The sequence below is a fragment of the Tauraco erythrolophus genome, chromosome 31 (assembly GCF_009769465.1).
Source record: "Tauraco erythrolophus isolate bTauEry1 chromosome 31, bTauEry1.pri, whole genome shotgun sequence".
NCBI lineage: Eukaryota > Metazoa > Chordata > Aves > Musophagiformes > Musophagidae > Tauraco > Tauraco erythrolophus.
Genome location: NC_141495.1, coordinates 885570 through 897220, shown reverse-complemented (window position 1 = coordinate 897220; position 11651 = coordinate 885570). Strand labels below are relative to the sequence as shown.

General features: G+C 74.1%; 2 protein-coding genes across 2 annotated transcripts; both read left to right on the top strand.

The window, feature by feature from the left end:
- The first annotated feature begins 1716 nt into the window (after positions 1 to 1716).
- Positions 1717 to 5131, top strand: DHH (desert hedgehog signaling molecule). The gene is made up of 3 exons (XM_086628621.1): positions 1717 to 2028; positions 3554 to 3815; positions 4464 to 5131. Exons 1-3 carry the CDS (start codon positions 1717 to 1719, stop codon positions 5129 to 5131), a joined length of 1242 nt encoding a protein of 413 aa, XP_086484747.1.
- A 2008-nt stretch (positions 5132 to 7139) lies between these two features.
- Positions 7140 to 8769, top strand: RHEBL1 (RHEB like 1). The gene is made up of 8 exons (XM_086628587.1): positions 7140 to 7191; positions 7601 to 7672; positions 7869 to 7936; positions 8026 to 8108; positions 8235 to 8291; positions 8367 to 8414; positions 8509 to 8593; positions 8680 to 8769. Exons 1-8 carry the CDS (start codon positions 7140 to 7142, stop codon positions 8767 to 8769), a joined length of 555 nt encoding a protein of 184 aa, XP_086484713.1.
- Positions 8770 to 11651: the final 2882 nt, after the last annotated feature.

The following is an 11651-nucleotide window of genomic DNA, read 5'->3' as shown; positions in this document are numbered from 1 at the left end:
GCAGTTCCCTGCCCAGGGGTGTTGGGGGGGTGTCAGGCTGTTTTGGGGTGCAGGTGGGAGGGCTGAGCTGCCCCCAGCGAGGGGTATAGAGTGGGGGGGCTCCAGCCCCTGTGCTCCTGGGGAAGAGGGGGTCGTGCGGCCAGAGCGGAAACTGCCCCGGGAACCGGCCCCCCACCCATCCTGCCCCTGCTGGGGCCCAGCCAGGCTGCTGCCCCCATAGTGGGGGTGGGGGGCCCGGGCCCCCCCCCGCCCGGGGCCGAGCAGGAAGCGCAGGAAGCCCGGTTTATATTGCAGGAAATGAGGCCATCGGTGCCCGCGATTTCCCCGCGACCCGCTCCCCTCCCAGTCACCCCGGGCTGGCACTGGGGCTGCGGGGGAAGCCGGGCCCCCCCCCATCTGCTTCCAACCCTCCACCGTCCCGCTCCTGCCCTCGACGGGGACCCCGGCACCCTTGGGTGCTTCGCCAAGCCCCACTGGGAACTCTGGGGGTGCTGGGGGGGGGCACAGCCCCAGCTCGGGGGGGGGGGGCGGTCCGGTGCCGGTGTGCCCTGGTCCCACGGATGCCCCTGTGCCCTGGGGGAGCCCCGTCCCTGGGGGTGCCCGGTCCCGGGGGTGCTCCGGTCCCGGGTGGCGGCAGGGGCGGCCCCGGGGGATGTGGCCGCGGCTGCCGCCGCTCCCGGGGGCCGGGTCCGAGGCGGGGCCCGGCGGGGCTGCCCAGTGCCGGAGCCGAGCGGCCGCAGGTGGGGGCAGCCCGGCCGGGGCGGCTGCAGGCAGCGCACGGTGCCGACCGGCACCCAGGGGAGCCGGTACCGGGGGCTGGGCCAGGAGCGGGTACCGGTACCGGGGGTCGGACAGAAGAGGGGGGACCGGGGTAGTACCAGGAAGCGGGTCCCGGGAGCGGAGCTGTGTCAGGGACGGAGCAGGTGCCGGTACCGGCAGCGCAGCGTTAGGATAACGGGTGTCCACGGTGCCAGGGGCTGCGGTGGGACAAAAGGGGCCGGGACCGGAGCCGGTGCCTGGAAAGGGGGGATCTCCGGTCCCGAGGGGCGGTGACAGGTGAGGGAAGAGGTCCCGGGACCAGAAACGCGGGATAAGGGGGGTGCCGGTGCCGGAGCGCGGTGCCGGGAGCGGGGAGAAGAGCCGGTACCGGAGCGCACGGTTCATACGGGGAGGGGAGGCGAGATCGGGGAGCGGGATCAGGTCCCGGTGCCGGTCCTGGGGCAGTGCCAGGAGCAGGATAACGACTCCCGGTGCCGGGGCAGCTCCAGGAGCCGGGTGTCCGGTGCCAGTCCCGGGGCAGTGCCCGGTGCGGTGTGCCCGGTGCCGGTCCGCAAGGGCTTTCCCCGAGACTCGGGCTGTGTCGAGGAGTCCCCAGGGCCGGGGTGCAGCGCCAGGCGAGGGGGTGCGTGGCCCGTGGGCGCGGAACCGGCGGAGGGGGGGCACCGTCCGGGTGCCCGGGTGCCGCGCTCCGAGTGGGTGGCGGCACCGGCGGAGGAGGGGGGGGGTGTTGGGGGGTGTCAGTCGTCCCGGGCGGCCGCGGATCCCGCAGCGGCGACGGGGCCGTGGGTGTGAGAAGGAAACGGCGCCGACCCGCCCCTGGCACCGCGACCCTCTAAAAGCCCCGGGGCCGCCGCACCGGGACCATGCCCGCCCCGGCCGCCCCTGCCCCCGGCGACTGAGCGGGGCCCGCGGTGGCAACGGGGCCCGGTGGCCGGGATGCCCCGGCGGAACCCGCTCGCCCTCGGCCTGCTCGGCCTCGCCGCTTGCCTGCTGGCCGCGCCGGTGCTGGGCTGCGGCCCGGGCCGGGGCCCGGTGGGGCGGCGGCGGTTGGGGCGGCGGCAGCTCTCGCCGTTGCTCTACAAGCAGTTCGTGCCCAACGTGCCCGAGCAGACGCTGGGGGCGAGCGGGAAGGCGGAGGGCAAAGTGCTGCGGGGCTCGGAGCGCTTCAGGGACCTGGTGCCCAACTACAACCCCGACATCATCTTCAAGGACGAGGAGAACACGGGGGCGGACCGGCTCATGACCGAGGTGGGGGCTGCGCCCGGCCCGGCCTCGCTCCCGGGGACGCGGGGGCAGCGGGGGGGCGGGCGGGAGCGCAGCGACTCTCCCCGGTGGGCACCGAGCCTTCCCTGGGGGGCACCGACCCTTCCCCGGGGCGCACGTTCTGCCTCGCCCCGGTCCCCGGCGCCGTTCCCCGGCCCTTGGCGGCGGCGCGGCAGGACCGGAGCCCCGGGACGGGCCGGTCGCGCCGCGTTGGGCTTTAAAAACCAGGCCGTCGGGGATCGACGGGGCGGCGGCGGCGCGGGGTCCGGCCGCCGCACCGGGAACACGGCGTACCGGCGGCTCCGCTCCCCCAGCGCCCCCCGCGCCCCCTCCCCGGGGCGGTGCCGGCGGGGAGGGGGCGGCCCCGGTCTCCCCGAGAAGGGGATCCAGGGCGGCGGGAGCCCGGGAGGCGCCGCGCCCCGCCAGGATGCTCACGGTTGCCATGGCGAGGGGCGGCTCCGCGGTCGCCATGGCGACGGGGGATGCTGCGAGTGGTCCAGGCGGCGCCGGAGGCTCCCGCGGGCCGGGGCGGCGGCGGTGGCGGGGCCGGGGCGGCGGGGCCCGGCGGGGCCGCGGGCGCGGAGCCGGCCCGGGGTGCGGGCGGCTGAAAGGGCCCTTTGTGGCCGCGCCGGCATTCCCGGGGCCTGAGGTCAGCGCCGGGCTGGAAGGCGCCTATTGTCGCCGGGCCGGGCCGGGCCGGGCCGGGCGCATTCCTGCCCCCCCGCCGCTGCCGCCCCCCCCGCGTCCCGGGCCGGGCTGCCCCGGGCCCGCGCCCCGCACTCCCGCCCCCGCGGTTCCGCGCTCCCGGGAGCGGCTTTGTTGCACGGGGGAGCGGGGGGCACCGGGGCACGGAGGGACGCTGCGACCTCACCAGCTGCTGGCGGGGGGGGGGGGACACCGGGGGGAGCTCCGGTCCCTGCACCCCGCATCGGTGCTGATGGGCAGAGAGATCCCGGAGCTGCCCGGGACTGCCACCCCATCACTCTCGGCTCTGGGCACCGGAGCCCCGGTCCCCCCATACCCCCCCCCGTGCCCCTCCCGGCCCTGCTCCCCTCCCTGCCCCGCCCGGCCGATGCTGAGCCCGCGGTGCCACCCCGGGGCTCGGGTCCGGTTCAGGGTCAGCTGCGCCCCCGGCTCTGCCCCACATTCCCCCCCCGCCGGGTTAATCAGTCACGGCCGTGGCCGCGGGGAAGGTGACACCGTCCCGGTGCCCGTCGCGGTCCCCTGCCCGTTCTGCCCGGCTGCCCGTGCCAAGGAGTGGCTCCACCACGGGACCGCAGGGCACGTTAACGTTCAACCTGCACCTGAGTGGGGGGGGGCAGCTCAGTCATGCCCCTCTCTGTGCCCCGGGGGGGGGACACCCCATCAGCCCCCACCAGCAGCCCCTTCGGGCTCCCTCCAAGCCCCATGCAGGCCCAGTGTCCATCTGGGTGCCAAATCTCCCGGGGAGGGGACCGGGAGCTGCGATGAGGCTGGGGGTGACACCAGTGCTGGTGTCCCCCCCCCGCAGCGCTGCAAGGAGCGGGTGAACTCTCTGGCCATCGCGGTGATGAACATGTGGCCAGGGGTGAAGCTGCGGGTGACAGAGGGCTGGGACGAGGACGGGCACCACCTCCCCGACTCGCTGCACTACGAGGGCCGGGCGCTGGACATCACCACCTCCGACCGCGACCGCCACAAGTATGGCATGCTGGCGCGCCTGGCCGTGGAGGCCGGCTTCGACTGGGTCTACTATGAGTCCAAGGCACACGTCCACGTCTCCGTCAAAGCAGGTACCACGCGGGGAGGGGGCTGCCGCTGGGGTGGGGGGCTGCTGTCCCCATACGCATCCCAGCACGCGGTCCCGCCCCCGCCTCTGCTGCCCCGTGGCATCCCAGATCCATGGGGGATGCAGCCTGGCTCTGACCAGTGTCCGGCCCCAGCGGGTTCAGCCCGTGTCTGGCCCCAGCCCAGCTCCCCTCCAGCCTTTCCTGCCATCAGATTGGCAAAAAACACACTTCCTCCCCCAAATTTTGCCCGGCCGGAGCCACCCTCGCCGTTCGGTTCCCGGCGCGGGACACAGCGAGGGCTGTTAAGCCGATCCGGCCGGTTGCGGCCCAGCCTGCGGCCCCCAGCCCCGCAGCCGCTCCGGCCGGCAGCCCCCATCCAGCCAAGAAGTGACAATCGACAGAAAGTGAAAGTGGCCATAAATGTCACCGTCCCAGCCCCGAACAAAGGGCGTCAGTGCGGGGCGGACAAAGGGGCCCTGCAGTGCCCGGCCTCCCTGGGAGCCACACGCAGGAACCGGGGGGGCTTCGGAAAATACCCGCTTTGTTCCGGGGGCGGTCTGGGGGCTGGGGAGGGTGGGTCCACTCAGGGCTGGTGGCCAGTGGAGGTGGCCGGCAAGGACGGGGCACCCACGGCTTTTTCCGTCCACCCAGATAACTCGCTGGCCGTCCGCACCGGCGGCTGCTTCCCCGGCCACGCCACCGTGACGCTGCAGAGCGGCGAGCGCCGGGGCCTGGCTGACCTGCGCCAGGGCGACTGGGTGCTGGGCGCTGAGCCCGGCGGGCGCCTGGTGCCCACCGAGGTGCTGCTTTTCCTCGACCGTGACATGGGCCAACGCGCCTCCTTCGTGGCCATCGAGACGGCCAGCCCGGCGCGCCGGCTGCTCCTCACCCCATCCCACCTGGTCTTCGCAGCCCGCGGGGTGGCCAACGGCACGGCCACCTTCCTGCCCGTCTTCGCCCGCCGCGTGCGGCCGGGCGACGCGGTGCTGGCCCACGGGGCGGGCGGGCAGGGGCTGCGCCCCGCACGGGTGCTGAGGGTCTCGCGGGAGGACGGCGTGGGGGTCTTCGCCCCACTCACCTCCCACGGGACCCTGTTGGTCAATGGGGTGCTGGCATCCTGCTACGCCGTCCTGGAAAGCCACCGCTGGGCACACCGCGCCTTCGCCCCCCTTCGCCTCTTCCACGGGCTCCTCTCGCTGCTGCCCACCCGCGCCGAGGCGGGCAACGGGACGGTGCCGGAGACGGGCATGCACTGGTACTCCCGCCTGCTCTACCGGCTGGCCGGGGGCGTGCTGGGCCACGAGGCCCTGCGGGCATAGGGGTCCCCGGTCCCCCGAGTCGCCACACTGCAGATCATGCCACACACTGGAAGTGGGGGGCTCCAGCCCTGGGTACCCCTTGGACCAGCGGGTGCTGGGGAGGAGAGATGGGGACACCTCTGGCTCCGTGGAGAGGTCGAGGTGCCTCTTGGCTCAGCGCTGTGCAGGGGCACGGGGTGGTGCGGAGGGGTTCCCTGGGGTGGGGTGTCATGGGGTGGCCCAGGGATCCGGACTCAGCCCCCTCCCATGTCCCGGGGCCCCCCCTGCAGCACTGCTGAGTGCCCGGCTGGGTCCCCATGCCCCAGGCCCCCGCACGCTCCCCCTGTATTTATTGCTTTATTAACCGCTGCGGCTGGGGCCGGGGTTGCTGCCTGTTGAGCCGAGGCTGGGCACCACCAGACCCTGCTCCGGGGGCCAAATCCAGCCCAAGGGGGGGGCGGTGCTGAATCAGCCGAGCATCTGGCAGCAGTTCCTGCCTGTCCCCCAGCTCCAAGTCTGTCCCTCCGTCCCCCACGGTGTCCCCATCCCCGTGCAGCTCAGTGCCGCAGGGTGGCTGGACGGGGTGGCTGCCGCAGGCACAGGCACCCTGTGCCGGGCACGGCTCTAACCGCGCTAACCGCTAACCTGCCCTGCTTGAGAGTTTTATTTTTCTATTTATAAATGGTAATATAAATGACCCCCGCGCCTGCCCGCCCTGGCAGTGGGGCCCGCCCCGCGGGGCAGGGGGCCAGCCTGCTTTTAACCACTTCTCTTTAAAAAAAGAAACAAAAAAAGAAATACTACTATTTAATTGTTTGGGTAAATAAAGAGACTTTATGGCCCTGGTGGAGCCGTGGCTGGGAGTGGGTGAACGGGGCCGCGCTGGGTGGCCTGGGGCTGGGGTCAGGCATCCTGGGGGGCTGGGGGTCCCTGGGACTGGGGGATCCTGTGGGACTGGGTATCCCTGGGACTGGGGGTCCCTGGGGCTAGAGTCGGGCATCCCGGGGAGCTAGGGGTCCCTGGGGCTATGGGATCTCATGGGACTGGGGGTCCCTGAGGCTGAGGTTGGGGACCCCGGGGGGGAGCTGGGGGTAGCTGGGGCTGGGTTGGGCATCCCGCAGGACTGGGGGTCCCTGGGACTGGCGTCGGGCATCCTGGGGGGGTGCGGGTCCCTGGGGCTGGGGGATCCCGTGGGACTGGGGGTCCCTGAGGCTGAGGTTGGGGACCCCGGGGGGGAGCTGGGGGTAGCTGGGGCTGGGGTCGGGCATCCCGCAGGACTGGGGGTCCCTGGGACTGGGGTCAGGCATCCTGGGGGGGTGCGGGTCCCTGGGGCTGGGGGATCCCGTGGACTGGGGGTCCCTGAGGCTGAGGTTGGGCACCCCGGGGGGGAGCTGGGGGTAGCTGGGGCTGGGGTCGGGCATCCCGCAGGACTAGGGGTCCCTGGGACTGGGGTCGGGCATCCTGGGGGGGTGCGGGTCCCTGGGGCTGGGGGATCCCGTGGGACTGGGGGTCCCTGAGGCTGAGGTTGGGCACCCCGGGGGGGAGCTTGGGGTCCCTGGGGCTGCGGTCGGGCATCCCGCGGGACTGGGGGTCCCTGCGACTGGGGTCGGGCATCCTGGGGGGATGCAGGTCCCTGGGGCTGAGGGGTCCCGGGGGGCTGGGGGGTCTCTGGGGGATCCCAGGGGGCTGTAGGGCTGGAGGAGGCCGGGGTGGGGATCTAGGGGGGGGTGAGGGTGTTCCTGGGGGTCTCCGGGGTGTGGGGGGGGCGCCCCCCGGGCCCCGCTCAGGTGCGCGGCCACCACGTGGCCCCGACCGTTCCCTCCGTTTTCATGAATGGAGCCCCAGCGCCCAGCGCGCCTGCGCGGCCGCCACGCCCCGCCCCCGCCGCCTCCGCGTAGCCAATGGGAGCGGGCGGGCGGGCGGTGTTGTGGTCACGTGGGGCCGCCGGTGTAGTGGCGGGCAGCGCCGCCTCCCCGCCGCGGCGGGCGGTTTATAACTGCGTGTGCCGCGCCCGCCCGCGCCGCGGGCCATGCCGCCGGTCCGCCACCGCAAAGTGCTCATCCTCGGGTACCGCGCCGTGGGTCAGTGCGGGGGGGCGGCGGGGGAGGGGGGCTGTGCCCTCTGCCCCACGGGGATCGGGGGGGGAACCTGCCCGGGGTGGTGTGTGAGAGCGGGGCTGCCCCACGGGGGCACTGCCGGGGGGCGTGGAGGGCACCGGGGACGGCTGTGCCGGGCACCCCGTGGGTGCCTCCCGCCGCCGCGGGCTCAGAGCACGGCGGGGGGGCGGCTGTGGGGTGGTGCTCAGGGCGGACGCCCACCCCGGGAGCCCCCGTCACCCCGGGGCCGTGTCCCCTGGAACCCCCCCCGGGAGGGAGCGGCGAGCGCAGGGTCATCGAGGCGGTTCCCTTCCCTCCGTGGGGCTCCTTCCGCTGCCCCGGGGTGATGCTGGGACCCAGGCCCCCAGCCCAGCGCTTCCCTCGCCCCCCCCAGGCAAGACCTCCCTGGCCCACCAGTTCGTGGAGGGGAAGTTCGTGGAGTGCTACGAGCCCACGGTGGAGAGCAGTAAGTTTGGGGGGGGGCTGACCTGCTTGGGGTCCCCCTTCCTGCTGCCTTTGTAGGGCCACAGGTGATGAGGATGGATGTGTGCCCCAAAACCTTGTGCTGGGGTGCCAGGGGCTGAGGCACCCCTGGAGTGGGGTGGTCCCTGGGGGGGACAGGGGTCCCCAGCAGCCCCGTTAACCTGGTGCCACCTCTGCAGCCTACAACAAGATGGTGGTGGTGGGCAAGGATGAGTTCCAGCTCCAGCTGGTGGACACAGCTGGACAGGTAACTGCTGGGTCTCGGGGGGTGTGTGTGGGGGGTGAGGGGCTGCTGGCCCCAGAGCCACCCCTGCTACCGGCCCTGCCCTCCCCCAGGACGAGTACACCATCCTGCCCCACTCCTTCGTCATCGGCATCCACGGTTACGTCCTGGTGTACTCGGTGACGTCCCTGCGGAGGTGAGGGTCTTGGCTACCCCCACCCTGCCGGGCAGCCCCCGCACCCTCAGGGCTGGGGATGGGTCCCCTTGGTGTGGGGGGGACCCCGAGGGGGCACAGTGCCCAGAGCTGCCCTTCTCCCCACAGCTTCCAGGTGGTGAAGACCCTCCACAACAAGCTGTACGAGAGCCGGGGGAAGACACGGTAGGTGCTGTCCCTCCTGGGGAGGATGGGGGTGCCTGGGGGGGGGCTGGGCTCTCACCCTCCCCGTGCCCGCAGCATGCCCGTGGTGCTGGTGGGGAACAAGGCGGACCTGTCCCTGCAGAGGTAAGGAGGGCTCTGGGGGTGCCGTCCCCTCCTCCTGTCCCCCGTGCCCGGGGACCCGGTGGCCCACCCTGCCCATCCTCTGCTGTGTCTCCAGCCGGGAGGTGAAGACGGATGAAGGGAAGAAGCTGGCAGAGTCGTGGGGGGCCATCTTCCTCGAGTCCTCGGCGAAGGAGAACCAGGTCTGGGGCAGGGTGATGCTACCCCCCACCCCGGGGCTGGGGGCGGGGTCCCCGGGGTGCTGAGGCTGACGTCCTCTCGTCCCCAGGTGACCCAGGGGATCTTCACGAAGATCATCGAGGAGATCGACCGGCTGGACAACTCCTACGGCAGATCCACCGGCTGCTGCCTGATGTGAGCCCTGCCCAGGGCAGACCCCCGGGATGGGGCAAACCCCCCATGGCACCTTCCCCCAGACCACAGCGGTGGCTTTTGGGGGGGGGGCTGGTTCTGGAGGTCCCGCCATCCTGCAGGACCCCTCACTTTGCACGGACTATGTGGCTCACGAGTGGCTAGGAGCGGGGTGGGGGTCCCGTCCCGGCCAGGGAGCACCCCCGGCTCGTAGCTGCTGTCCCCCCACATGCACAAGGACATGCTGGGGCCGTTTGTGTCCCCCCCACACTGGCTGCGGGGAGCCGAGGCTGAATGCGGGTGTTGTTCCTGGCGTGGGGCCGCGGTCCGGCTGTGCCGCGGTCCGGCTGTGCCGCGCTGGCAGCCGCCGCTCGTGGGAGTCGGGGCTGGAACAATTAAACGTTGTTTTGCCTGAGAACCCCCTGGAGCTGGGGCTGGGGGGGCTGTTCCTGCCCTGATGGGGGGGGAGGCAGCACGTGGGGATCCCCCAACACTCCAGCCTTGGGGTCCCCCCAATCCTGAACACACTATGGGGCAGAGCCCCCTCCCCGTGGGGCTGAGCACCCTGGGGCTGTCGCTGGGACTCTGGGGGGGCTTTGCAGCCCTGTGCCCCCTGGGGAGCCACAGCCTGGGCTGGGTTGGGGGGGGCTCTGCAGTGCTGGGGTGCCCGGCCTGGCTGCGGTTCCCCATGTGGGTTATCTCCACCCAGTCGGGCTAATTACTGCTAATTACCCAATTACGCTGTTAGAGAGGAGCAGGAGCTGCTGAGAAGTGGGGTGTTGGGGGGAAGGGGGGGTGCTGCTCTGTGGCCCCATGCTCGGTGCTGGGCTGGAACTGGGTGCTGGGGCTGGGATGTCGCAGCCTGGGGGCTGGTGGGGGGTCTGAGCCCACCCCCTCACCCCGCGCTCTGGGGGCTCAGGCTCCCGGGGGGGCCCTTTGCTCGCCCCGTACCTTGCCCTCGCCCCCGGTGCTGTCCTACGGCGGGGCGGGGAGTCTCCGGCCGTGACCGAGGGGGCCGGGGCCGCTTCCGCAGGGTCCCGGTGGGGACGGCGGCCGCGGAGCGGAGCAGAGCCGCCGTTCCGATCCGGCCGCGCTCGGCGCACGGATGCCCCGCTCGGGGGGTGCCAGCCTGTGTCCCCTCGCCCCGCCGCCCGGGCCCGAGAGCTCGGGGTCCGTGGGGCGCGCGGGGCTTCCCGGTACCCGCTGCGGTGCGGCCGCCCGTCCCCGTGCGCTCGGGGAAGAGCGCGGCGGCTGTAGCCGCGGAAAACCGGCGCCGGTACCGGAGCCCTCCCTGCGGGCACCCGCCTTCCCCCCCGGCAGAGCCGTTCCGGTGCCCGCGCGGGCGGGGCCGGGGGTGGGCGGAGCCAGCGCCGTTGCCCGGTTCCGCCCCGCCGTGCCCACGTGCGCGCCGCCCGCCCCGGCGCCGGCGGGGTTAAGCGTCGCGGAGGGATCCCTCCCGGCAGCGTGCGCTGCGGCCCGCGCCGTCACACCCCCCGCCTGCCGCAGCGCCCGCCGCCGCAGCGCCGTCTCCCTCCGCCCGAGCCCCCGCCGCCAAGTAGTGCGGGCGCGGCGCCCCCCCCGGCCGCGGCCCCCAGGGCGCAGCGCGGCGGCCCCGGCGGGGCGGGCGGGCGGGCGGGCGGGGCGGGGCGGGGGCGGGCGGCGGGACCTACTTTCCTCTGGAAATGGCCGCGCCGGGGAGCACCGTCCGCCCCGCGCCCCGAGGCCCGTCGGCGTAGGGGCGGCCGCGGGGGTAAGAGCCGGGCGGGGGGCGGGAGGGGGCCCCGCCGGGGTTCCCGCGCTGTTCGGGCCCGGGTCCCCGCGGTCCCGGAAAGGAGAAGCTTCGCGTTTCGGCCCCGGGGCCGCGCCGCCTCCGCCGGGCCGCGCCGCCGCCGCCGCCTCCTCCCGGCCAGGCCTTTCCCCGGCGGCCGGGCCCGGAGCGCGGCCCCCGGCTCCCTTTGTGCTCGCTACCGGCACCGGTACCGGCGGTGCCCGCCGCCCGGGCAGCCGGTGGGGTCCGGGCCGCCGCGCTGCCGCCCGAGCGCAGGTACGGCCGGGCCCGGGGCCCCGGTGCCGGTGCCCGGGTAGGCCGCGGCGGGCCGGGGCACTGCGCCTGGCTGGCTCGGCCCCCCCGGAGGGCTCCGTTGCACCGGGGAGGGCGGGGGGAGCGCGGCCCGGGCGCATCGGGGAGGGGAGGGGCGGTCCCGCGCGGTGCTTTAGCCCCCCCGGAGCCCCGGCAGGGCCCCTCCGCCGACCCCCCGTCCCCGGTGCGCGCCGGGGCCCTTCCGGGGAGCGCGCAGCCACTGTGGGGCGGCCCCGATCTCCCCGGGATTACCGGGGAACCGGAGGGGATTTTCCGGGGGGGACCCCCGAGCCAGGACCCCACCGTGCCCGGCCGCGGTCCCTCCCCGCGACGCCTCCGGGGGCTGCCCCGGCGCGTCCCCCCTCCCCGGTGCCCATCCTGGGACCCCCGGTGCTGTGGGAGGCTTGGCCGCGTTGGTGCTGGCCCTGGGGAAACTGAGGCACGGGTGCTGGGGAGGGGCCCCCGGGCACCCCACCGTATCGCTGCACCCCAAATCCCACCCGGCACCGGGGTTCCCGGCTTCGCTGTGGGCACTGGGGCTGCTTTGCCCGGTGGAGTCGGTGTGGCCACTGCTGGGAGGGTCTGGGTGGCTCCTTGGGGGTCCTGGTGACCCCCCAGGGTGCCACGGGGCTGTGGTTGCTGCCCCCTCCCAGGTTTAATCGAGGTCACGCGCTCCTGGCCACCCCGTGGCCCTGCCAGCGGGGAGCGCGGTGCCCTGGGTACGCCGGGGTGCCCCATGGCATCACTGTGCCGTCCCCACCCTTCCCTCGGGGGAGCCCTGGGGTGCGACGGGGGGAGCGGGAAGGAGC